The 26,970-nt window shown below is 34.1% G+C and overlaps 8 protein-coding genes and 1 non-coding gene across 9 annotated transcripts; 2 read left to right on the plus strand and 7 right to left on the minus strand.

The window, feature by feature from the left end:
- Nucleotides 1–551: 551 nt before the first annotated feature.
- On the minus strand, nt 552–1,437 carry PHYBLDRAFT_174504 (hypothetical protein; the record flags this gene model as incomplete). The annotated part of the gene is made up of 3 exons (XM_018437267.1): nt 552–788; nt 967–969; nt 1,162–1,437. 3 exons carry the CDS (start codon nt 1,435–1,437, stop codon nt 552–554), a joined length of 516 nt encoding a protein of 171 aa, XP_018285160.1.
- A 221-nt stretch (nt 1,438–1,658) lies between these two features.
- On the minus strand, nt 1,659–2,271 carry PHYBLDRAFT_174505 (hypothetical protein; the record flags this gene model as incomplete). The annotated part of the gene is made up of 3 exons (XM_018437268.1): nt 1,659–1,864; nt 1,907–2,147; nt 2,209–2,271. 3 exons carry the CDS (start codon nt 2,269–2,271, stop codon nt 1,659–1,661), a joined length of 510 nt encoding a protein of 169 aa, XP_018285161.1.
- A 364-nt stretch (nt 2,272–2,635) lies between these two features.
- PHYBLDRAFT_174506 (C2H2-type zinc finger transcription factor) lies at nt 2,636–3,735 on the minus strand (the record flags this gene model as incomplete). Its single annotated transcript, XM_018437269.1, has 3 exons — nt 2,636–3,120; nt 3,369–3,443; nt 3,504–3,735. The coding sequence occupies 3 exons, from the start codon at nt 3,733–3,735 to the stop codon at nt 2,636–2,638; spliced, it is 792 nt and encodes a 263-aa protein (XP_018285162.1).
- A 2,856-nt stretch (nt 3,736–6,591) lies between these two features.
- On the plus strand, nt 6,592–8,042 carry PHYBLDRAFT_174507 (hypothetical protein; the record flags this gene model as incomplete). Its single annotated transcript, XM_018437270.1, has 5 exons — nt 6,592–6,774; nt 6,841–6,919; nt 6,982–7,041; nt 7,119–7,163; nt 7,360–8,042. The coding sequence occupies 5 exons, from the start codon at nt 6,592–6,594 to the stop codon at nt 8,040–8,042; spliced, it is 1,050 nt and encodes a 349-aa protein (XP_018285163.1).
- A 165-nt stretch (nt 8,043–8,207) lies between these two features.
- On the minus strand, nt 8,208–9,201 carry PHYBLDRAFT_67258 (hypothetical protein; the record flags this gene model as incomplete). The annotated part of the gene is made up of 4 exons (XM_018441764.1): nt 8,208–8,397; nt 8,722–8,768; nt 8,990–9,039; nt 9,129–9,201. The coding sequence occupies 4 exons, from the start codon at nt 9,199–9,201 to the stop codon at nt 8,208–8,210; spliced, it is 360 nt and encodes a 119-aa protein (XP_018285164.1).
- A 3,448-nt stretch (nt 9,202–12,649) lies between these two features.
- Nucleotides 12,650–12,732, minus strand: PHYBLDRAFT_t258. Its single transcript has one exon. It is a non-coding gene; the product is annotated as a tRNA-Leu (tRNA).
- A 1,801-nt stretch (nt 12,733–14,533) lies between these two features.
- Nucleotides 14,534–16,189, minus strand: PHYBLDRAFT_151726 (hypothetical protein; the record flags this gene model as incomplete). Its single annotated transcript, XM_018432733.1, has 5 exons — nt 14,534–14,582; nt 14,658–14,762; nt 14,891–15,086; nt 15,864–15,941; nt 16,021–16,189. The coding sequence occupies 5 exons, from the start codon at nt 16,187–16,189 to the stop codon at nt 14,534–14,536; spliced, it is 597 nt and encodes a 198-aa protein (XP_018285165.1).
- Nucleotides 16,190–18,657: 2,468 nt separating this feature from the next.
- Nucleotides 18,658–23,535, minus strand: PHYBLDRAFT_174509 (hypothetical protein; the record flags this gene model as incomplete). Its single annotated transcript, XM_018437271.1, has 3 exons — nt 18,658–18,810; nt 21,358–22,341; nt 22,507–23,535. The coding sequence occupies 3 exons, from the start codon at nt 23,533–23,535 to the stop codon at nt 18,658–18,660; spliced, it is 2,166 nt and encodes a 721-aa protein (XP_018285166.1).
- A 510-nt stretch (nt 23,536–24,045) lies between these two features.
- Nucleotides 24,046–25,820, plus strand: PHYBLDRAFT_151731 (hypothetical protein; the record flags this gene model as incomplete). Its single annotated transcript, XM_018432734.1, has 7 exons — nt 24,046–24,265; nt 24,316–24,456; nt 24,547–24,567; nt 24,644–25,098; nt 25,204–25,254; nt 25,310–25,534; nt 25,593–25,820. 7 exons carry the CDS (start codon nt 24,046–24,048, stop codon nt 25,818–25,820), a joined length of 1,341 nt encoding a protein of 446 aa, XP_018285167.1.
- Nucleotides 25,821–26,970: the final 1,150 nt, after the last annotated feature.

Raw genomic sequence — 26,970 nt, forward strand, 5'->3', positions numbered from 1 at the left:
CTGCAATTTTTGGTAAAATGGCAATATCATTAGCAACATTTTAAAAAAGAAGCATGAAATCTGTTTTTTTGTTGCTGTACGATGTCTTGAATAGTCTAGAAAGTGTTTGTAAGTTGTAATAACCACTTTAAGTATTGAAATGTATGTTTTATTTAATATTAAAGATGTCCAGTTTTATTTGGATTAACTTTTTATGGAATGTGTGAACGAAACGGAAACATAACTGTCATTATTTTTTTTTAAATCAAGACTTTTTTTTAAAAAAGATATATCTCTCTTCTTGTTCACTTAACAATTTTATTTTAATTTAAATTGCATAATGGCATGTAGAACATGTAGAGAATAAAAAAAAATATAAGATATGTAGAGAATAAAAAAAGATAGGGCATATAGAGAAATAAAAAAATAGAAAACATAGAGTATATAGGAAATAAGAAAAAACATAAGATATATAGAAAATAAAAATAATAATATAGAATACATGGGAGATATAGAAATCATAAAAAATATAGGGTATATAGACCATATAAAAGATAAAAAATAAAAAAAAGTTATAAAATAGAAAGGTTGCCCTTTGTAATGTGCATATTATTGTTGAAAACATAATAAGATGCAATTACGTAGAACTTATTTCCATTTGGTGGGTATTGTATAAGGCCAACTTGATGACAAATATCATTGACACTTATTACTGCATATGTAGGTTGTGTTTGGCGACCTGTTGAGCTGTTTTGTGACCACTGTTTGACAATTGGTACAGATGAGTCATGGGCAGCCATGTCATGTTCCTTTATTATTTCAACAAAAGCAAGGAAACAAAGAGAGCCAAGTGAATCCTCATGCTGGAAGAAGAATATCACCGCACCAACGAGCCAGCTATAAACAATTATGTTATGGTTGCTAAAGTAAAGAAAGAAATATAATGTAAGTAACTTTTGATTTTATATTGAAAAATGATATACTTACTTTCTGTAAGAACAGATAAACATCATGTAATGATTATCACAGCTTCTTTCATTTCTTCTTTGTCAATACATGCAAGATGAATACATGGTCAAATTCATCCATAAACAACCAGCAACAACAATCGTAAAAATCACCAATATCAGAAATCATCAAACCCAAAGTTTGTTAATAGTATCTAGTTAAGACATCCTTCACACTAGGGCCGCCTACACCTTCCACCAAGTCATCATTCAAATTAATAAACTGATGAAATGACTCCCACAACTGCGCACTACTAGGATCATTAGGAAGGTCCATGTAGCTCTCTCTTCCATATGGCTTTGGCCAAATGAGGTTGACTTCATCACAGATGCTGATTGCCATGCTGGTATAATTGTGAATCACAAATTGCTCAACAAGAAAACTGGCGTTTTGGCCACCCTTTGATTTGGACTTTATCAATTTCAAGAAGACGCCAATTACTCTCTCCATTGAGTGAGTGGAGTAGCATCGCAGGGGGCCTTGCTGCTTGATGATATAGGGTATATGGACCAGATAATGTTGCACTGGTTAGAAAACACTACAAGACAGGATATTATTCTGGACTTGTTGGTATAAAAATGAGTGCCAGTGCTTGAAGTATCTATTATTAATATTTAAAAAATGGTAACAATCAGCTATTTGTAATGATAATATATGAGACATATAATAACTTATGACTCTATCTCATCAAGCAATTCTGATGTCAACGTCCATTGCAAGGCAAGCGCACAGCCTTTCACAAGAGATAATAGAGCTGTTTTGACAGCCCTATTTGGTAAATAAGACACGACCAAAGTGGGAACAAGGTATAAGAGAAAGTCAAGCCAGTCAACTGCACAAGTACCATCGATCTTGGCAAATACGTTGTCAAATCTGCCTTGAAATGAGGTGGGTATATATATTCATGAGCTGGTGATACAGTTTCCAATTGTTACAAGGTCTGCTCTTGGTATATGAAAAGGGTATTCGGTGGTATTGAGGGTATTGTCTGGATGGGTATAATAAAATTTGATTTCCTTTGTGAAGGTGATGGTAATCAGGTCATACACAAGCTTTTTAATCCCTCTTGCAATTAAATGAAGTTCATCTAATGCAAAAAATGATGATCTAGAGAAGGTTGAGAGTTGGGTATATATGCTCAGCTGGTATATGTTCTTCGACTATTACAAGCAGTTATTTAGTATGAAAAAAAGATGGCTAATTGAACATTTGTATACTTACAGGATTGCCTACTTTGAAGTCTTCCAAAGGTCTTAACTGGGCGGAAATGTCATCAAAGTACATGCCATGCCATCTGTTAGTAGGGCATTTGCCTTTGGTCTCACAAAAACAGCAACCAAATAAACTTGTATGGGAACCAATGTGGGCCATATCAGCTACAGCTGGAATATCGTCAGAAGCAAGCAGCAGATAGACCTTGGATCTGCAAAGCTCCACTCCATTGTGCTTGACAACCAAGTCATGTGCCTCAAGATCTCACAATTCATTAATGATGGATATAAGAAAGGAGTCCAAATGAGTTGGCTTCTTGGGGCCAGGCAAGATTGCCAGTTGCAAAAGGCATTTGTTGGTATATCTAAGTATTTTATTAGTAACTTTTTTTAAAAAAAAATATAATAATAATAATAAATAGTAATAAATTAATTAATTATCTGATGGATGGGTCTAGGTTAAATATTATGCAATAGATGATGGTATATGAGTTTTTGCCTTTCTTTTGATTGACAAACCCATTGGTATAAAGCCTAATGGCAATATCATTGGGATTGGAGAACAGGCCCTGCTGCACCAACTGCTTGTAATTGTCACTATCAAAAATGTCGGTTAGCTGACCAGCCACAGATTCCTGGTTTGCTCTGTAACAGAGGAGTTCTCTTGTGGCTGGATCTGCCAACATTTGAGAAAGCATATCCCCAACTGACATAAGTTTCATACTGGTGGCTGGTGTCTGACTTTGATCAGGATCAGTCTTGTATTGCGGTTTGCCACAGTCAACACAAGATTCCTGGTCGTCATTAATGTCATACAATCGACAACCACTAGAGCAGGCATCATACTCATGGCCCTTGACACTTGACTTTGACTTGAGCAAAGCATCAACAGTTTTGCCATGACTGATCTTAGCCCCAGGTTCTAAAAAAATGATATCACTATATGTTAGTGATCCGGAATTAAAGTACAAGGTAACAGAAAATATAATATTTTACCCATCATTATATTGTCATGGTCTTGGATGACAGTTTATAAATTGAACAATGTCTCTATATGCTGCTCTAGCAATTCTATGCTGTAGCATCAATTGAGACAGATAAATACTCATCAACTCGGCCTTAGTAAAAGTATTTGTACTGATTCACTGCTGTCGTAAATGTGAGCTTCACCCTCACTGTTCTCAAAATTACATGCGCACTTATATGAAATAGTATTATCAAGCTTCATAGACTCTATAGTATATTCTGTAACACATTATTTAGTAATTGGAAAATAAATAATACAATTACAGCTCTTTTCATTACCTGAATTGCTAACAGATTCATTTTCATTACTAGTATTATTTTCGTCATAGTACATGTCAACATCATCTAGAATAGACTGGTCAATTTCAGTCATTGTTGCTGAATCTTCTCTGTGAATTCTCTTGTGGTCTTGCAGCTTCTGGTAGTTATCAAAAAACAAGACACATTGATCACATTGGTATTGCTGTGTAGATATTCTATCTCTCTGCTGGCTGGCGTTGGAAGAAGACATATTAGTTGGGTTGGTACATATGTAATATATAAAATAAAACTGCAAAGAGGATTTTGGTACTATTCATTAAATGTAAAAGACATTTTTATATACTCTTTATTTTTTAACCAAAATGCTTGCAGCTCTTTTCCTTTTTCTCTCTCATAGTGATGATATAGCAATGATTACAGTAATGTCAATGCTAGATGAAACATCTGTCAGTAAATAATTCCCGTGATTGGAAAGATTCTTCTTCATTAATAATTATAATGTAAGTTAAAATACTTCTTGGTTAACAAGGGGGTACCATTAAAAGAGCACTGGTGAAACAGACACGTACTCTTTACTTGTGAGCGATTAGATATTCTTTGGGCTTTATAAAGAGGTATATGTATATTTAGAATAATTAACGACCAAATAATTTATGTTTTTTTTAAATAAATTATCAATTACTCTCTAATATCAAAGGCAAAGAAAAACAGCCTTCTAATAATTAACAGTTAAAAAAAGTAGTACTGTCTAAACACATTGGTAGAAAAGACATGTTTATATTATCTGTGTTATACTAATAGTATTTTTGAGATAGTGAATATATATTTAGCTAATAGCATTGTTTTCAGCGATCTTAGGGGACGGGGGGTTTTTGGCTATGGGGACGGGGGGTAACGGCACCGCACAATTTAAGGTGACTGCGAGTCCGAGGCCCGGCTATAAAGTGTCTTGAAGAACCCCCTGTCCCCATTCTTTATAAGCACACCCTTGTCCCCATCATTTATAAGCACACCTTGCTCCATCGTTATAAGCACACCCCTGTCCCCATCTTTAGATCATTCCAATTTCCCGGGAAAAATAAAAACACCCCCTTTCTTAAAGTCATTAACATTTAGTTGTAAGAATAAAAAATAATATTTCCAAATAACAAGATATGATGCCTTTTTTACGTTATGTACATTGCATACATTGCATACATTGCGTACATTGCATACATGAATCAATAAAAATACTTATATAACTACAGTGCTCTTTTATTAAATATGAACACCAACTTCAATACCCCTATTGAGAAGATGTACTCGCTTAAAACAACTCTCTCATTCCCCGAGAATGGTTATCCTGACAAGCAGAGTGTTCTTCAAGCCGTAAACGATTACGCCCTTTCTAATAACTTCACCGTTAAGATTAAGGACGGAAAATTCCCTATTCTTCACATTGCTTGTTCAAAGGCTGGTGTTTATCGTGACAAGCGCAATATAAGTGATGAGAAAAGAAAGAAGACGCCCAACTCTTCTCTTACTGGATGCCCCTATCTCTTAAGATTTTCTTATAAGAAGAAGAGCGAAAGATATCTTCCTTTGCCCGCCTATGGGGAAAACGAACATTGCCACAACCACCCTGTCACCCCTGAGAATTTGGCTTCTTCTCACCAAGGAAGAATGTCTCTTTTGACTGCTGAAGATGCCACTATTGCAAAGAAAATGTTGGAGAATCACGCCAAGTCCCGTGATGTTCAGAAGGCAACAAGTGACAAGGTGACAGGAATGAGAAAGCTGAGGATCAGCGATATCAACAATCTCAAGTACAGTGCTACTCGTGGTGATGAGGAGTCTGCCCATGGCGCTACTGAGCTCATCAGAACAATGGAAGCAAAGGGATTTTCCGTTCTCTACGAGTTTAATGAGAGAAATAGACTCACTCATATATTTTTTACGAACGATATAATGATCAAGAGAGCTCGACGTTTCCCCGATGTCTTTATTGTGGATGCTACATACAAGACAAACTGCGCGAAGATGCCATTGGTTTGCGTAGAGGGTGTCAGTAACCTAGGTGGAGAAAGGTTGAAGAGCTTTCCTGTGGCCTTTGCATGGGTAGCCGATGAGACAGAGAAGAGCTATGTTTGGTTTGTGAAGTCTCTGAAAGCAATTGTTTTGGAGGGGGTTGATAAAGCCCCTATATTTGTTACAGACAAATGTAAAGCATTGATGAATGCGCTTGATTCCGAGTTCCCCTTGGCCAAGAAGCTTCTGTGTGGTTGGCATATGATCAACAACATTGCTAAAATGGCAAAAAAAAACAATGAAGCCAGGAAAAGAAAAAGAGTTGTGCACACATTTAGTCAACAAAATGATCTTCGGAGATAAATGCGATGTCTTTGATGAAAATCTTGAGCTTTTCAAATCGCTGGCATCTCGGAAAGATTTCCAAAGTAAAGAGCAGCTAGAAGACAATGATGATGATTCTACGAAGGTTGTAGAAAAAAGAACTCTAGAAAAGTACTTTGAAGATGAGTGGATGCCGTGCAAGGAAAAGTGGGCTGGCTACCTCACTAGTCAATTAAAACATTTTGACTGTGTGACAACACAACGTGTCGAGAGTGGCCATAATGCTCTGAAAAGAAAAATCTCGGCTCTTCAGTCATTGAACTCTTCATTTGAGCAAATTTGCTCCTATCTTCTCCAGTTCGAGGGCGACTATCAGGACCTTGAGTTGAATGAGGCAACTATCACAGATGCCAGAATATACCATGAACCTCGCCTCCGTGGATTGATTCACCACGTCTCCAGAATTGGTTTGATCACCATCCGTGCTGAGCTTCTAGAAGAGGTTGTACCTGGTGAGCTTTGCAATTGCAGAGTAAAAGTGGTGTTTGGTCTTCCTTGTCGCCATGATCTGCCAAGAGATCGTATGTTGCTATTATCAGACATTCCTGAAAGATGGATTCTGTCTTCTTCTTTGGGTGAACGTTTGAAGCAACTGGAATGTGACGTTTCTCTACAGAAAATCGACGTTGAAAAGCCTGCCCCGTGGGTGAAATGTATAACAAAGCTTGAACAATTGTTTCGTCAGTGTGAAGGGAATTAACAAGTCCAGAATCTTATGGCAATGGTTGATGAACTTGTTGACAATGCTGGTGAAATAATTGACCATCCAAATGTTGTATTTCCTTTGGCAAGTGAGGTCAAAGCTCCTGGAAGACCTAAGCACGTCAAAAGGAAAACTGCTCTCCCAAAGGACTTTGTCCGTCACAAGCACAGACATCTCCTTGTGCAAAAGAACAAAGTAAACATGCAACATACACAAACATGATTTCACAATCTAATACATATTTATTCTTTATTTCTTTAGAATGATATCAGAAGTATTTTGAAAGAAGGACTTAAAGAAGTGATGAAGGAGTTCTTAGAGGAAGAGCCTCTCAAAAAAAGTAATTTATAATTGTTTTTTTTGTGAAATTACAATGTAATATCTAATGCTTACTATTTCTAGTCATAAAAGAAATAAAAAAAGAAACCCAATTCGCTGAAAAACAAGAGCCTCTCGAAGAAGGTAATTTTTGATAACTTATAAATGAATCACAAAATATTTTGTATGGTTTGCTCACACATTGCATGTTTTCTCTATAGCTAAAACAACCAATTTCGCTAAAAAGCAAGAGCCTCTCGAAGAAGGTAACCGATAAGATATTTTACTAAAATTAAATGCTAAATGTTACATTGTTTTTTGTTTCTTCTTAGCTGAAAAATATTCCTCTGGAATTAAAAAACCTAAACATCTCCAAGACAACTACTGATACGATTTGCCTAGTCCGAAAAAAACAAAACAAAAATGTGCATGACTTTGCTCTGCCTGCTCAAATCGACTAAGCCACCATTTTGTTGACGTTTAACCCCAAGTCCGATGGTTGGTGCGGTTTCCGTGTATTTTCACACCTGAAAGAGGGTGGAGAGGATCAGTTTCCTTTGGTGAAGAAGATGTTGGCCACGATGGCAACCCACGGTAAACTTTACGAGCACAACTTTGGCATGGATGTTGCTGAAGTGACAGAGGTCATTGCCTTTGGCTCCGAGATTGACCCTGCTCTTGGGGAAAATATCCCATCTTGCCCTTCCTCTATGTGGTTCTCTGCACCAGACTGTGCTCAGATAATAGCTGACACCTATAATGAGCCTGTTTGTGTGTACTCGGACGATCGGAGCGTCTTGCCTGTAACTTTCCTTCCCCTCCATGATCGGAAGCCTCTCAAAAGAAAGCCATTGCCGATGGTCTTGCACCATGTACATGGGTGCCACTGGACAACAATTAAAGTGAAGCCTCATGTACATCGGTCCTGGCCTAAGGTAAATGCGCTGTATTTTGATGCTATCCGTAGAGGGAGTATCATTGACTGCTTTTCCACAAGTTGGAATCATTGGGGTCAGTTCCCAAAGAACAAGTCTTATCTTTTACCCTCCACTACTACAACTACTACAATTACTACTACTGCCACTAAATCTCCTACAAATTCTCCCGTAAATTCTTCCGATATTATTGACCTCACACATATATAACTTATCTATCTTTCTATCTTTTAATATACTTTACTCCTATTTTTTTCTTTAATTTTTTAACAAACACAATTGCACCCAGTCTGTCTTTAATTTTAATGTTACATGTAAAACCCAGATACGAATATTATTGGCATCCAACTAATTGGAAGACTATATAATTGGCTTTTATTTTTTGGAGTACAAAGTCTGTGCATTTATAAGCAATCTGATTAAGATCTTCATCCAATCACAGACGTGAATTTTACCATAAAAGATGTAAAACAGAAACGACGCATAGCTTTTGATAGATTTCTGTCTTAATTCGAACGCTAAAGCTTGGATATTTTGCCGTATTGCTGAAAAAATACGTACATCTCTATATCCAAAATTTGAAGTTAATTTATTATGTTTTGGTTGAATAAACAAGCAAAATATACACTTTTTTTCACGTTTTTAACCATTTGAGATAGATTGTTTTTGCTAATAAATATCTTTTCTACATAATAATATGGTCTAAAACTTTTACTGAAACGATTTTTTACTATTTTCTATTGATATAAAGCATTTGCAAGTGATTTTTACTAATATTTTCAAATTGTTGTTTTTTTGTTCAATCTTTCACAAATGAAATGTACAGAACTTTTGTAATTCACTCATTAAACGTGATTCAAAAAATATTACAAAACAAACAAATACTCACTTTATGCAAAAAAAATCAACGAAACCAACCATCTTACTCTCATATTTCTATCTATTTTTTTGAACGAGTTATGAATTTTTTAAAAATAAATAAAAATGAAAATGAAAAGTTACGGACAAATGTTCTTCCACTTTTGCATGATTTTTCTTAGTGAATAAAGACAAGTGATTATACTGGATGGGGACAGGGTGTTACACACAGAAACGATGGATGTCTGCCGGACAAGTTAAAAGTAGTCACGCCTCTAATTATCTGCCAGACTACTCACTATAAGCTTGTGTAACACCCTGTCCCCATCATCCAAAAACCCCCTGTCCCCTAAGATTTACGCATTGTTTTCTTGTTTATGTATAAAACTTAAAGAAATAGATATAGATAATGAGGGCTATAGTTTGATACTCTTTTACTGACATCATCAAGATAAGCACTACTGATCAAAAGAGATGTTAATTGAAAGTGCCAATGTGAGTTAAAGCACATCTTTTTCAAAAATATACAGTTTCAATCAAAAATGCCCCTTGGTAAATAATAGTAATGCCAGTTAAAATTATTTTTATCTTTGATGACAGCATCAATCAAAACGCATTTTAGTCGATAATGATAATAAGTATGATATGGACTTGAGTATCATTACATTTACTTTAATGTTGATAAAAAAGGGCTAATTAACTATATGATGTTCAGATGTTATATAGCTACTGTAGAGTATATTTAAAGTTATAATTTTAACTGGTACAGGGTTTTGTCATCAAGAACTTTAACCAAACTTCATGCTATATCTGCAATATGTATAGAGTGATATTATTATATCATATACTTTAAAACGTTTAATATGTAGACGGTGCAAAGTATGAAAATTTATACATATAATATTGATTTAAAGTCTAATTCATTTTATCTTTATATTTCTTATAGTTTTGTTGTGTCGACACAAAAAGACTGTATCATATTCACATGAGCTACTGCAGACAGGTGCAGACAGGTGCATACAAGTGCATAAGCATCCCTTCTTTTATATGTTTTGTTTGTATATCTGTCTGTATCTTTTTCATATAAATAGCTATCAATTGCTTGTAATAAATCGTTGCCTTTCTCAAACTCAAATCGCTCTTATTCTACTTGTCTAAACTATCACCTTTTCTTTTCAACTCACTGCTTATAGCTAAAAAAAACTTAAACATGTCTGATATTAACACAACTCTCCTCAACTCAATTCAAAAGATTGAGGTTGATCTTGCTGAAATCAAGCAAACATTGCGCGAGCTTCAAAGGCAATTCAGCTGTTGTAAAGGAGTATTGACTACTGCTGTAATTGAGAATAAGTCTGAAGGAAATAATATAAGGCCTCAGCTATTCCAGTCAAAGGTGTCTACCGATTACTTTATTATTTAACACACAGGTTTAGCATGCATGATAGTGATTATATTTCATATGATGATATCACCATAATATGGGATACATCAGTGAATTATTATAAGCATAATTATAACTCATAAACACATTTACTTTCGATGTTAATACTTCATTGGGGCTACACACATTTATATAATTAATCATACATTAATTATCCCAAGATCATGTTGCTCTGATTAAGGCTCAGATAGGATCGATTACCTGACCCCAGTCATATAATTTTCCCAATCCAAAACAATATAAATAGCAGTAGTAGTTCAGTGTAGAAACCTGGTCAAACTTTGATACAAAATCTTTCTCAATAAACAAAACCTACACAAGTTCTCACAAATCTTCGTTCCTAATTTCAAATCTTTAATTCTTCCTCTTAAAAACTTCTTCAACTTCAACCACCACAACAATTATTTTAAAGATTTAATAAAAGTATATACATACATTCAATTTGATCTTTGACATTGTTAACATCAATGTCCATGTCAATGTCTATGTCAATGTCATTTACTATGGGCTCTTCTTCTGTTTGCAATACTGTAATAAAAAATCAAAAAAAAATCTTTTTGATCAGACATCAAACTTTTTACTCTTTACTCTTTACTTTTTATTACTTTTTATTACTATTATTACTATTATTATAACTTTTGGCTTACAAGAAAAAGGAGCAGCAAAGAGTCAAATTTTATTATTGTCAACATGTCTTCAGAATGTCTGAGGAGATACCATAACAAATCCTTTGTAATGGATTGCACAAACTGAGCATTTGCATTTCTTTTGGTTGTTGTTGGAGATAGACATATTATTAAGCTTTTAGGTTTGGAAAAATTAACAATAATAGAAAAAGTCTCAGAAACATATTTTACTTAATTCTTTTTATAGTAAAAAAAAATTGTAAAAAGGTGCAATCGAATCAACAACCAATGAAAACTATTATGATTATCATTGCCAATAAAATAAAATAAAGTCAATTGAGGTGGATTTTTTCAAATTTTCACTAGATAGTTTTCTATTTGGCCACAGATAAAAATGAGTGATTTTTGCAGTGTAAGAATTCATACTTCTCTTCCTAATATATTGTAGTGTAACATCTAAAATAAATATAAAAATAAATATAAGCTATAATGGGTAATCAAAAGCCAAAAGCAATTTTTTATTAGATGTATCTGGGCTTGCATTTTATATGAGTTTGATAGATAATATTTCATGATAATTTCCATGGTATTTTGATGACTTTTATATGTAAGCAAAAAAATAATAGCAACCTTAGTACATTTAGACTTTTCAAATATTTTTCAAATTTTGGGTACTACTTGTCTTTGTCATACCAGATTGAATTACTCAAATTTTCAAATCTGTCTATATATATCATTAGACATATAATATGAGTAAAATTATAAGCAGTAATATTAAATAATTTCATTTCTTTCTACAAGTATTTTTTAAAGGCAGTTTAGTACAAAAATTAAAAGAATATAATTGATTGCAAATTTGAAAAAACATACTTCTTAGCAAGCAAAATTTGAAAAATAAGAGACTTCTTTTTTCAAATTTCTCTTGTCTGGTTATACTTTATTTAAGATTATAACTTGAAAAAATAGCTTAAATTTTCTTATAAAGCAATTTATTTGATTTTTTTTAAAATGCACTAAGATCACTAATATCTTTCTTTTTTTCAAAAAACACTGCCAAATTTTAAAAAACCACTAAAAAATATCTGAGTTTTGTGTGAGTCTCAAGAATCAGATTGTCAAGTTTTGACTGGGTATATCTTTCTATTATTTTAACTTGTATAAGTTTTGATAATAGATCACTACCAACTAGGACGTTGTGAATAAATAGGAACAGATAGGAATATAGAGAATTGAATTCTTTTTATTGACATAAATCTTGGAGTATTTATATAGATTTCTTAAAAGTGAAACTATCTAATCTAATTATTTTACCCAAGACATATTTGTTTTACATTTATAGAAAGCAATATAATATGTCTTAGTTAACAAAAAAGAGGACCAATAGGTATAACATTGAGGGCATATGTTAAAAGAAATAACCAATTAGATACCTGACTTAAGGATTTCTATCTACAATGTCAACTCTGACAAGATACTGCACATAAATAAGTACTGCGATTAACTATCTTCAGATTTTATGGATTCATCAAAATGTCATGCTTAATTTTGGTGATACAAGTTCTAGTGACTTGTTCTTATAAAATAAGCAGAAATTAGAATGATTATTCATCAGTTTGTAATTTTAGAAATTTGTAACCAACTTATAATAATTTATAATATTACTAGACACTACTTGAGTGTAGTCAAAGATGAATAATCATTTCAAAAAGTATATAAGATAACCTAAAGCAAAATAATAAAAATCATCTTTTTATCCTCTCTCTTATTTGCTTACTCCTGTGTTATTAAAGCTTGACCAATTCGGCTACGTTTACAGTGAATTGGAAGATAGTCTAGATCAGGAATGACAAAAATAATCCCCAGCACTTGTGCTGGGCACTTTCAAAAAATGAAGAGAGTGGGATTCGAACCCACGCCTCCGAAGAGATCACGGCCTTAACGTGACGCCTTAGACCAACTCGGCCATCTCTCCATATGTATGGAGTGATGTGTGCGGTAAATTACTATGGCATTTAGCTATGTCGTGGTGTCCGGTACCAGAAGGTCAGTCTGCTCAGTGGGTTTGTCCAGCAGTTTGTTGTGACGTGTCGTCCCGGTTATGACAGGCTGACATCAATGGTTTGTTGATGTGGTGCTGTGCCCTCGGTGGTAAGAGGAGAATTTTTCCATGCACAGGAAAAATCTCGTTTCCATTCCCTGTTCCTTCTATATACAATATTTTTTCCTTTTCTATTGTTAATATATTTGTTTACATTGTACTCATTCGAAATCATGGTTCCCCATGCTAGTAACATTTCTCTTCTATAATGCACATAATTCATCTTGCCGACATCTTCGCGCAACATCAGTATCTTTATTATTATATTTTTATCATATTTTTACTCATATATTTTATCCTTGCAGTATTAATTATTCATCATTCTATTTTTACTATCTTTATTTTTCCGAACTTCTATTATCAACTTAAAATCTTGTTGACTATAAAAAGAGAAGCAAACTCAACTCAATAAATAATTCATTTAGTTTCAGTATCTTTTTCTTGTTTTCTTCTCATTGTGGTCTATACCATCTTGCAACATAAAATATTAGTTTCTTGCACTATGGCTAAAAAAGTGGCAACATATTACCACTTTGGTAGCATAACTGCCATTTTTTACATAATAAAAGATGGCAAATATGAGTCTGTATAGCACAATTAGAGGCACAGTTGCCACTTTTTTTTAAAAGACCGAGGTTCATTTTTTTTTTTGGTTTTTTTTTGGTTTTTTTTATTTTTGGCTTTCTTTTATGTCCCTCCCCCTTTTTTTTGCTCTACTGTATCCAATACTAGTATATCATTTCGCTTTTTATTTGCCATATTAAATGAATCATTTATTGAATTGAATTAAAATGAATTGGAATGAATTGAATTGAATAAGATTTTACTTCAATTTATATTTTATTATATGATAGTAATACTACTTAAAACCCATCTATTTGAACTTGCAAAAAAATATGGTATTATATGGCTACTGTAGAGTATGCAGTAAAAACCCTTTATCCCAAAAGCATTTCATGTGTTTTGAGTACTTCAATATAGACTAGATAGCTTTCTTTAATTCTAACCGGTTTCTATAAATATATCAATGTTAGAGAGAAAATAAATAAATAGACATAATAATATAGTGCTTACCTTTATGTAATATGCTTAATAGCTTCAAAGAATTTTTTTTGCTCTAAAAATATATATAATAGAAAATATTATTAATATGTAAGCTGCATATGTCATTAAAAAGTGTTAGTATATCTATAAGACAAGTGAAAAAAGCAGTGAGTATCACTCAAAATTATTACCAAATAAAACTCAAAAAAAATTTGAGTCATATAATATAAAGTCTAGTTGAATCTAGTTGAAAACTGAATGAACATTGTTTTGTTAACACGAGATGTATATTATATCAAGATACTTACATAGAATATAACATCTATCAAGTATAACATAGTAGCACAAGAGTATTATTAGTTTTTTTTTGTTCTTTGAAAAAAAAAGAATCTATTGTGCTTCATTCAAAAATTAATTGTAATAATGCTGCAGATGTTGTATATTAGTTTTCAAAGCTAATAAATATATAAATATCAATCACATAAGAAAGGGCAACACATCTTTATTTAAAGAGAAAGAATAAAAAAACAAGAGAAAGAAAGAGAAAAGAAGAAAATAAAAGATAAATATAAAAACCAAACTAAAAATATACTAAGAAATATTTTGAATCAATCAAAACCTTCTACGATCTTCAGCTTCTCTTATGTACTGGCTGAACACTCATTTCTGCCAGAGAAGACCTTTATAAAAAAGTAAAAAGTTTATATTAGTTTTGTATTGACAGCACCAAATCAGCAGAAACTATGATAACTTACAGCATATCCACCATAATAGGCGACTTGCCACCATCTATTTCTGACATATTATCAGAAGACAATAAAGAATCATTTAGATCTTGCTGTGCCTTATAATTTTTTAAACTTTTATTAAAACATATAAATGAAACCTTTTAATTAATAAACTTACAATGTTCTTCTCTACCATTCTTCTTTTTTGCTTCTGGTTGTCACTTTTGAAGCTTCTTTGGAGAAGGTTTTTGGCACATCACATGCTCTTGCACTTGTAGATAGCAAAGCCATTATCCTTTGCCATTCTCTCTAATTGCGTCATATAGTATTCCCGATGCTTTTCCAGGATACCTTTCCATTCTTTACTTAAAGCAGGAAAGTCTTTGTCAATGAGATTGTGCTTGATTGTGTGACTCAGCGTCTTGAGCTGCAATAGTTTTATAGACAAATTGTTGTCTAAAAGAAGTATTAATTGGGGCAAAAGTTGCCCTTCTGAGGTTTCTTTACAACAATCTTTTCACTCCTGCTCATAAAGCAACTGCAACAACAAATTATATTTCTGGGCTTTGTTTTTCCCTGTTGTGGAGAGAAAATAAAGCAAAATATAATATAGATGAAAGAATTTGTGAGAACTTGTGTAGGTTGTTTATTTCAAAAGAAAAGTAAAGAATGATAAAATTCGATCCTCTTTCTACACGGAACTATCTACTGATATTTATATGTTTTTCTAATTTGTAATTCAGTGTGTGCTTAAGTAATCTTTATCATGATGAGTCATCTTCCAGGAGTATTGTTCTTCTGGAAAGATCCGGAAAGACGAATTGATATGATACTTCTCCAGTCAGATCAGTCCAAGAGTTTTGGTAAAGAAGAGCATTTATGCTATTGGTAATATTTTAGTATACCGACCCAGATACTTGGGTAATGTTTCATAATATTAAATAGTTGTAGTTGTAGTCTCTCAATTAAGTATTTGTATAATAAAAGAAATATGTAGATGAAATATAATGATGCCATATATATAATGTATATGTATTTGTATATCTCATGTCATGGTGATAATAATAAATAATCAATTATGTGTATGATGATCTGTGTATTAGATAATATTGTAAAGGGAGATCTGTTTGACTGGAATAGCTGAGAATATTATTTTATCCTTCAGTCTTACTCTCAGATTCAGCAGTAATCAATACTCATTCACAACATTCCCTTTGAAATCGCCACCTGTACCAATTACTTGCTTGCCAAGCTGGTCAGGATACTCAGTGAATTGAGACCTTTTCACAGACTTGGCAACGCGTTCAAGAGCTACCAAAAAGGAAGTTGTATACCATCATATTAATAAGGCAAGTAAATATATAGATATATAATAAATGTATCTTATCACTTTGCTCAATGATGTTTTGTTGCATTATATTAAGTTCTTCCACACTGACAGCTGGGGCAAATTGTTTGCTAAACTGATTTTGAAGCATGCGTACCATTTGCTTTATTTTGGCAATATCAATTTCAATTTTTCTGACAGAGTTTATGAGTGTGATGTTAATATCAGACATTTTTGAATTGTTATTTTTTAAGAAAGATAAAAAGAATAAAAGTTATATTTCCTATTATATATACATTTCACAATGTTTACCCATTTAATTTCTTAAAAAGATATATAATAGCTTAACCATAAATATGTTATTACTATAACATTATCTTTTTAATTTTTGACGCCAGAATATTTTACCGGTTAAAATAATGACATCAGTGTAAATAGACTTTGGAATAGTAACACGATGTTTAAATATGCTATAGTTAATTAAGCATTCATCATTGATCTTGTAAAGTAAATGCTATAATAGTTATACTTATATAATACTTGTTGTCATTATTGATCAAGATGTGTTTAGCTAATATCATCATCATTTTTATTGTTGTGATATCATTGCAAGAAATAAAATAAAAGAAAATAAACAAATTGTTCTGAGATAAAGAGTATACTGTAAAAAAAAATCTACAAGTATTTGAAACAAGCTGTCTCATTTTGGAAAGAAATGACAGATTTTTGAACACCATCTAGCACTTACCAAGTTTAGAATATCTCTATCCTATTTTGGCCCTAGAGAAATATTTTGCAGATGAAAGTCTAGTTGTCCACCCAGGAAACCATCTTGATTTCCAAATAAAGAGAACTACTTGCTTGATTTAAGAAAAATCAACTAGAGGGTCAAACAAACCCTATGAACTCTGTACCTTGAATCTGAACTTATGCTAGAAACAGTCATATCTACTAATATTTCTTTTTAATGTGAACTTGTGTTTTTATTTTGTAAAGTCTTTTTCTTTCTATTTCTTCTCACTGTTACTATTGTTGACAAGTCTTTGAGACTTTACGAAGTACTAACTAATTTATAGTTTATAGCTTTTGAATGATAACAATACTAAGCAAGAGATCTATAAGAAGACTCTATAACACAAAACCTTTTATCAAAGCCCTACAAGATAAGCACACATACACATATTTTATAGATAGAATGATATATAGCTATAGCTCTTGTAATGTTAAACGAAACTCCCTTTTTTATTTCTGACCAAAGCGATATCTAGTAGCTTATAAAGACCTTGATCTTACAATTTTAATTAGACTTTTACTATATTTTATTTAATTTAAAATTATTATAGTCTTCTTCTTTATATACTTATTTTATTATTCATCTAATATTTTTTAGTACCCTTTGTTAGAGGCAATGCTATAGATATGCGAAGGTTAAAGAAGAGCCTTATTTTATTACTTTTACTATTAATAAAGTCAAAAAATAAAAATATTTTGCTATAAAACATTAAGTTTGTTAGACAAATTATAAGAAAATTTAAAGTATCTAAAAAGGTATAGATCTACTATATTTGGAGCAATTGATTGGATTAGATGCAAAAACAATCTGAAATCCCACCAATCGCATTTGCTGGAGAATCTACAAGTGCTTATATTAAATACAAGTGCATAAAAAAGCTACAAGCCCGGAGTTATAAGCTCTTCATATTTGAGTAGTTTTATTGGCTGAAAAATCTTCCCTGACATATCTACGAGCACGTATATTTGATACGAGCATGTATAAAAGCTACAAGTACAGAGTTATAAATGCTGCCATTTACCACAGTGATATATAAAGCTCTCTATTATGTTGTGCAAATATAACCAGAATCTTTTTACAGTTTCATTTTATATACTAAATACTTACCAAAGCAACCAATATGTCTTCCTTCAACATCAATCAGCAGAGAGATAAATTATTTACACAAACACACAAATGCAATCAATGTGTCCTGTTGTTCAAAACTTACTGTGGTATTTCAGATATGAAACAATAAAAAAATAAAATATTTGATAATAGAAACGTATAGAAATACTTTGAGACTGTATATCAGTTTTTTTTATTCATAAATAAAAAGTGTCCCTTTTTATAAGAAAACACAATCTGCTCCTGTCATTACATCTTAGTTTCTTAAGGCTTTCTTCCTTTACTATATTTGGTTATTAGAGTGTATTTACTGCTTAACTAGTGTCGGTGTTACAATTATGACATCAAGTCATAAATCGTACTTCTTTAGCTCTTAGCTATTCTTTTCTCTTTTATACTAGAGCTTTAGGACTTCCTACTAGATTAGCTCCATATCGATCTGACACAGTTTACCCGGCAGTATGGTATAATTATCTTAACAATCTTTAAGATATTATCTACAGTACTAACTGTAATAATTATTGGGCTGATTACTTAATCGTTTATATAAATTTTATACTTACAAGATGATAGCTACTATGCTATCCCAATATGAATATGTTCTTATATGTGATAAATCCAACATCTGAGTGTCTGGAGCACCACATTATCCCCACCCAGGTATTAACTAAATACCGTTCAAGTACTCTATGCAATTCTTCTGATCAGCTTGTTTTTTTTTTTTTTTTTTTTTTTTTTTTTTAAACGAGTACTGTGGTACTCAAATAACTCTTTATTTAGACCTTACTGCGTTTCTTCTTTTAATAAGCTGTCTTTGCATAATTCTTTCTTTTAGTACCTGAATTTTCTTTAGGTGCGGAATATGCAACTTTCATATCCTTTAATAATTTCTTATTGGCCTTATTGATGTCTTTGATACCTTCTGGTGCTTCACCAATTCTTTGCCAGTATTCCTTTATGAACTTAGGATTGGTAAAATGATCCTCTGGCTCCCAGGTATCGTGAGACTCATCATAATCCAACCATTTGCATCTATACAAATAATTGTTCTTGTCATCTTTCATGTGCCCAATAATTGCTTCGACTTCAAAAAAGTCATCCTTTTGCTCTAATATCTTGTCAGAAACTTTTTTCAATAAAGAAGGAGGATAATTCCTTGGTTCTAAAAATCCCTTTTCATTTTTCAATACATAAGTATTGGCAGCAGTCTTTCTAACAACAGTGTAGAATCCCTTATACTTTGGATCTAATTTATTCTGTTTTTCTGTCACCAAAATCATTACCGTGGTTCCTGGAACCAGATCTATCATTTTGTGACTTCCATCAAAGCGTTCCTTTTGCTTTTCTGTGACATGCTTTACGTGTTCAAACACGGCAGGGTAGACTATCTCAGTCATTCTTTTAATTTTTTCTTGCAACTCTTTCTGAATCTGTTCAGCAGTTGCACTATCCTTTTCTTTACTAAAATCGACAAAGTCATTTGGATTCCTTCCAAACATTAATGAGAATGGTGTACTCTTAGTCCTAGCACTATACTTGCTATTCAAAAACAACTGCGCAGATGGCACCTTCTGATCCCAATCAGCAACAATACCAACTATTTGTTTTTTAATGGTGCTCACTGCTGACTGGACAGCTCTTTCACTTGCACCATTAGCTCTAGGATGGTACTGCGAAATCAATGCATGTTCAAAACCAACATTCTCTTTTATACATGTCATCAGCAAGTTCACAAACTCCCGTCCATAATCACTCTGCAACTTTCTCATCGGATTCCATGTACTAATGACGTCCAGTACTTGTAACGCAATTGTAGCTGCCCTTTTATCAGATATGGCACGCAATACATAAAATTTGCTTGCTATGTCTATCATCACTAACAAGTACTCATTTCCTCTAGTTGACGTTGTAAATGGCCCAGCCAGATCTATTCCCCAACTGTCACCAGGAAGTGTTGCAGTCACAGGTCTTAAAGGATTATAACCTTTTCTTGTGATATTATGATGTTGACACTGTATACACAATTGTATAAGATCATTTGCTTGACTCTTCAAGCTGGTCCAATAGATATCTTTTCTCTTTAAGGCGTGTAGTATAGCTTTTACACCAAAATGACCTTTCAAATGTTCTTCAACTAATAACTTATTCCTTTCATTTTCTGTGGGAGGAGTAAAGTACTCACCACTCAAGATGTCTGGTAGCGGTTCCATAGTGGCAGCACTATTTCTCATGATGGATCTAACCACACTATCCCCACCCAGTTCATTTGATAATATTTAAGTCTCTTCAGACAAACGTGACAACGCATCAGGAAGCACATTCGAAACACTAGGCAAATGAACGATCTTAAAGTCATACTGTAAAATTGTGTCCATCCATGCAATCATCATCAGATTCGCAACACGTTGGGTGTAAAGATATGTCAATGCCTTGTGATCCGTGTACAAGGCAAAGTGAGAACCATATACATACTTGTGAAAACGCTTGAGTGCAAATACTAACGCTAGTAATTCTCTTTTGGTCACAGAATACTTTCTTTCACTTTGGGATAAGCTCTTAGCCACGAAAGAAATATATTTTTTCTTGCCATCCTTGACTTGATACAACACTGCACCAATACCAGTAAGAGATGCATCACAGCTGATACTAAAAGGAGAGTTCATATCTGGGTACGACAACACCAGATCACTCAAAAGTGCTTTTTTCAAGTTATTAAATGCAGTTTGATGCTTATCTGTCCATAAATAGGTAATCGACTTTTCATTTCTCAATGAATCTAGTGGCAACATAATGGAAGATACATTCGGAATCAACGTTCTAAAATAGTTGATCAACCCATAATAACTTTGGATATCTTTACCCGTCTTTGGTTGAGGAAATTCAACAACATTAACAAGTTTTCTGCGGTCCATTATAATTCCTTCAAGTGAAATATGAAAACCAAGCAAATAAATTTCTTTCTGAAAGAAATGACATTTTTTTGGATTCAACTTCAAATTGACCCTTGTTAATCTCTCAATCACTTGCTTCAAGTGTTTCTTGTGTTCCTCGAACGTTTTGCTTGCGCAAACAATGTCATCCACAAAAAACCGTACAAAAGATAGTCCTTCCAAAGCTATACTCATAGTTCTTTGAAATTGTGAACTGACATGTTTTATACCAAACACTGTACCAATAGGTTTGTACTGTACACCACGCTATGTGAAACTAAGTTTGTGTGTGTCCTTTGGGTTCAACCTCAAAGAATTAAACGCAGATTTCAAATCCAGAGTAGAATAAATATTCGCACCCTTTAAATCTTCAAACAATTCACCAATCAATGGCAAAGGCATACGATCAATTGACTTCAACAGGCAATTAATTAATCTGGGATCATGACAAACGCGATATCCAGTAATTTCTCCTTTACCGTTCATCTTCTTGACAACAGTCAAAGGCGTATTCCATTGTGTGTTTGCAGATGCTCTTTCAATTATATCATTGTTCAGCCATTCTCTCACCTGTTCATCCACTACACCTTGCATCTTGTAAGGAATGGGATAAAGGCTTCTGAACGCCGTGGCATTTTCTGGAGTGTCCAAACATACAACACTTTCAGGTATAGTACAAAATGAACCCTTAGGAATATCTTGATTGTCTTTAATGAATGGTCGAATATAATCCATAGCATCCTCAAACTGTTTGGGACCTACAGCTGGATTATTTTCCTTTCGTTCATTTTCTCTCTCAATGGATTCAAGAAGATCACTCTTATTATTGAAGCGTCTATTGGCTTCTCTACGTTCCTTACTTGAATCAGCATCATCATATGATAAAGGTAAACCATAAATACCAATACCAAGAGAAGACATATAATCAGTACCAATACTGAAATCATACTCATGACTATTAGTTAAATTCATCACTTCAAACTCGCGTTGAATAGTCTTACTATTGCAAGTTACACTGATCACACAAGTACCAATTCTTTTAATCTGGGTATTGCTATCAGCCAAATAAATAAAATACTTATGAACATTGTTTTTGTTCAACAAATCCTTATTAATGTGATTGATATAACTAATGGCTATTCCATTCTTCAAGCAAAAATTCTTGTCCACCAAACTGAACGTGGCCCCACAGTCCAACAAGGAGATGGTTCTAATAGAATTATTTGCCAAAATAGGAAAGGTAATATTAGCGCTCATGTTCTTAAAATCTCTTTTAATAACCATGTCTTTAAGATTGTACTTACAATCTAATGCCATCTTGGCCAGAGCACTAGTGTTGTTTTGGTACTCTGACCAAGGCAACGAGGGACTCCCCTCAACCACAGTGGAAGCTCTTGCTGGTCTACCAGCAGAGGAGCGGACTGCCATCCTTGACACCTTTGTCAAGTACTTCTCCCGTTCTGGACAGGAGTGTCCCTTAACCCAGGGAGCCTTGCACGAGAAACAAATGCTATCCTTCATCGCCTTCTTGAAGTCCCATGACTTCTTGGGAGACTAAGAACCACGCTCGCGAGAGAAAGACCTTTTCTTTCCCTTGTGGGAACCAGCAGAGAGAGAGGACACACCATTGTGAGCAGCAAACGAACTCCAGGAAGACGCGGCAGTACCATTGGCAGGATTATATAACAAAGCAGTGGAGTCACTTGTTGACACACTCACCAACGAGATGATGTCCTCAATCTTTGAGGGCATCTTGGTGCCATAGTTGGCTGACAAAGGAATGAGACAAGCTTCCCGGACTTCCGGACGCAGATTCCACCAGAAGCAGAGAACCAATTGAACACCATCGTCCAACGAGGTCTGGCAGCGGAACTTTTGGAACTTGGCACCAAAAGAACGAGCAGATTCTCCTTTGCCTTGTTTCATGCACCAGACACGACCCATGTTCAGGAACTTATGGAACGGCATGTCATAGTAATTCAGAAGAATACTTTCGGCCTTCTTCCAGTTGTAGGCCTTGCCTTTGAGCTTGTCCTCAAACCAAGAACGTTCTTCCTTGTTCAAACAAGTAGGCAACAGACGTTCCCAGCAGGAATCCAAGGACAGAGAGTGTGCTTCCAGGACTGTGGTAAACTCCTGGCAGAAGTCATACACCGAATCGAACACATAGCGGTTGGCCTTCACCAGAGGACCCTCAGAACGAAGCTGGAGAAAAGGTAGGTTACTGGGAACCAGAGTGCTTCTCTTGTCATGAGGCTTAGACGCAGGAGCAGTGGAAGCCTTGAGGTTCTTGAGGATTTGCTCAGCCTCAGCAAACAGTTCTTGTGCTTCCTTGGCACCCTTGGAAGCAGACTTGGCAGCAGTAGAGGTGGGATCTCTCTTGGAAACACCCAAGTAGTGGCCTAGAGCGGCGTAGTAGTTGCCCTTCTTAGCGTTGAGGTCCTCCTCAGCAGAAGCCAGCAACATCTCCATGGTGGCCACAAGGTTGTTGTTAACTCTGACTCCAGAGTTACCCAAATAGATGCGAGGAGAATTGGCACCCACATAACCAGAACGGCCAGCATCAGAACCAGAAGAACCTTCTTCAGAATCAAAGGCACCGTCCTCAGAACCCAAGGGAGTCATCACGGTATCACCATCGTGGTCAGCAGAACCAGCAGCAGAAGGAGGAGGAATGACACCAGAGTTGACACGGGCGGTTTCTTCACCAGAAACGATAGTAGATTTGACAGCGGATTGTTGAGACATTTCGAGAATTCAAAGTAAAAAATGTGGTATTTCAGGTACAAAACAATAGAAAAATAAAATATTTGATAATAGAGACGTATAGAAATACTTTGAGACTGTCTATAAGTTGTCTTTATTCATAAATAAAAAGTGTCCCTTTTTATAAGAAAACACAATCTGCTCTTGTCATTACGTCTTAGTTTCTTAAGGCTTTCTTCCTTTACTATATTTGGTTATTAGAGTGTATTTACTGCTTAACTAGTGTCGGTGTTACAATTATGACATCAAGTCATAAATCGTACTTCTTTAGCTCTTAGCTATTCTTTTCTCTTTTATACTAGAGCTTTAGGACTTCCTACTAAATTAGCTCCATATCGATCTGACACAGTTTACCCGGCATTATGATATAATTATCTTAACAATCTTTAAGATATTATCTACAGTACTAACTGTAATAATTATTGGACTGATTACTTAATCGTTTATATATATTTTATACTGACAAGATGATAGCTACTATGCTATCCCAATATGAATATGTTCTTATATGTGATAAATCCAACATCTGAGTGTCTGGATCACCACACTTACCATCAGCTTCAGAACCATAAGAGAGGTCATGAAAGCAACTTGGCATCAGCAAATATCATTTCACAATATATTGCAGAGGATGTTGAAATGCAAAATGATATTAGAAATGACATTATTGACAATAATGAATTAGTTAACGATTCAGATAATAATAATCAGTGTAAAATTATTAATAAGTGATTGGAATACTTATTTAATAATGCATTATAGATTATGCTGTGAATGCAATAGAGATCGACGAGGTCATTTCTTACAAGTGCAGTTGTAGTTTCGAGGACAGCGAGGGTGAAGCTCATATTTATGATAGCAGCAGAATTGATAGCAATACCTTTACAAAGGCCAAGTTGATGAGTATTCATCTCTTTCAATTGGTGCTTCAGCACAGAATTTCCAGGGTAGCTTACAGAGACATCATCCAATTTGTTAATACAATCATTTAAGATCACAATGAAGTTATGTTGGGTAAAATAGAACATTTATGTTACCTTACACTTTAATTTCAAATTTCTAACATGTAGTGATGTTGCTCTTTTTTTAGAACCTGGGGCTAAGATCAGCCACGGCAAAACTGTCGATGCTTTGCTCAAGTCCAAGTCAAGTGTCAAGGGCCATGAGTATGATGTCTGTCTTAATGGTTGCCAATTGTATGGCATTAATGACGATCAGGAATCTTGTGTTGACTGTGACGAACTGCAATACAAGACTGATACTGAGCAAAGTCAAACACCAGCTGCCAGTATGAAGCTTATGTCAGTTGGTGATATGTTTTCTCAAATGCTGGCTGATTCAGCCACAAGAGAACTCCTTCATTACAGAGCTAACTGGGAATCTGTAGCTGGTCAGCTCACCAATATTTTTGATGGTAAAAATTACAAGCAGTTGGTGCAGCAAGGCTTGTTCTCAAATCCCAACAATATTGCCATTGGGCTATATACCAATGGTTTTGTTAACCAAAAAAAGGGCAAGAGTTCATACACCATTGTTCATGCTGTTGTATTTAACCTTGACCTATCAATAAGGTAATAAATCAATTAATATATAAATTTCAAAAAAATTACTAATAAAAAGCTTAGATAAACAAATGAATACCTCTTGCAGCTGGCAATCTTGCCTGGTCCCAAGAAGCCTACCCACTTGGACTCTTTCCTGGTGCCAATCATCAGTGAAATAAAAAAATCTTGAGGTGCATCACTTGGTAATCAAGGGCAATGGAGTTGAGGTTTGCCGTGCCAAGATCCACTTGTTGCTTGCTTCTGGTGACATCCCAGCTGTGGCTGACATGACAAACATTGGCTCACATGCCAGTTTGTTTGGTTGCCAAATCTGCAAAACAAAGGGAAAAGCCTCAGAAAACAGATGGCACGGAATATACTTTGAAGATAGTTCTGCTCCTTTGCGACCTTTGGAAGACTTCAAAACTGGCAATCCTGTAAGTATATAACAGTTTAATTCGATTTTTTCTTGTACTAAATAATTGCTTATAATAGATAAAAAATGTATACCAGCCAAGCATCTTTAGTGAACTGTCAACCTTCTTTGCATCTTCCTTCTTTGCACTGGATGAACTTCATTTAGTTGCAAGAGGAATTGGAAAGCACATTTACGACTTGATCACTGTGTCCCTTACCAAGGAGACAAAAATTTTTATACCCGTCCGGATGATACCCTCTCCACCACAAAATACCCATTTTTCATACCAAGAACTAGTCTTGTGACAATTGGCAACTGTATCACAAGTTCAAGACCGTATACTGCAAAAACAGATCAATTTCGCATATGTAAAGTATACCTAAGTTCTGATAGACAGAATAGGTAAAATTGTAGTTCAGCTCACTTTTGTGAGTAAAGTATTTGAATAGTATTTTAAGCTACTCTATTGGCTACTGGCAGCTGTGTAGCATTAGAATGCAACATCAAACTCAAATAAAATAAAAGTGTGTTTTCTTTGAAGTCTCTTTCTTTACTATTAAATACTATTGTAAACCTTTCTTTTCATTTTAAAATGGCTCCTATTCGCAAACCAACTGTTAGAAAAGAGTGTCGCTGCTCTATCTGTAAAAGCAAGACACTAGGATTCGATCGTGTATCTGTTAAAACATTTAAACGTCATCAAGAAAAAGATAATCATGATATTACACATGTTCAAACGCGTATGGTTAATACATTTGCTTTACTTTACTTTATTTTATTTTATTTTATATCATTTCCTTTTTTATTATTTTATATAATAATAATAATAATATTAACACTAATAATAATAAATGTGTAGCCCATGAAGACACATGCGATACAATTAGTAGTGTTGTTTCTGAGCCTGTAAATCAAGAGGAAGATAGTTTTGAATTTGAACAGGAAGATGTTGAAATGAATTCTGAGCTTAGAAGTAAGAAAACTTGTTTTATTACATTGATTTATTTGGGTCTAACATTCCGCTTTTGTAGACCTAAATGACACAAATGACATTTTGGATATACGGACAAGAAACCAACCTTTCTCTGAAACGGATTGCGTGTTTGGCCCTGAAGATAATGTCCAGTATACAAGTGACACTTACGAAGAAGAATATGAAGATGAATCCGATGTTGAGATGGACAATGATGAAGGTAGGTACACAGCTTTAGATAATATTATATCCTAGAAAATAGAGAGTTAATCAACGTTCTTTAAAAAAAATCAAATTAAAGATCCTTCATTGGAATCAATCTCGGAATTGAATTTGATTCACCGATTCATTGTTATTTCGGTTGCTCTTTTTGTCTCGCTATACGTCGTGGATGAAGGAGCTGTAATCCTGATTGCCATAATCAACAAGATACTGCAGTTTTTGTTTGACCCATTCCGCCTTCCAGTGAGTGTTGCTGGCCT

The sequence above is a fragment of the Phycomyces blakesleeanus genome, assembly GCF_001638985.1.
Source record: "Phycomyces blakesleeanus NRRL 1555(-) unplaced genomic scaffold PHYBLscaffold_31, whole genome shotgun sequence".
NCBI lineage: Eukaryota > Fungi > Mucoromycota > Mucoromycetes > Mucorales > Phycomycetaceae > Phycomyces > Phycomyces blakesleeanus.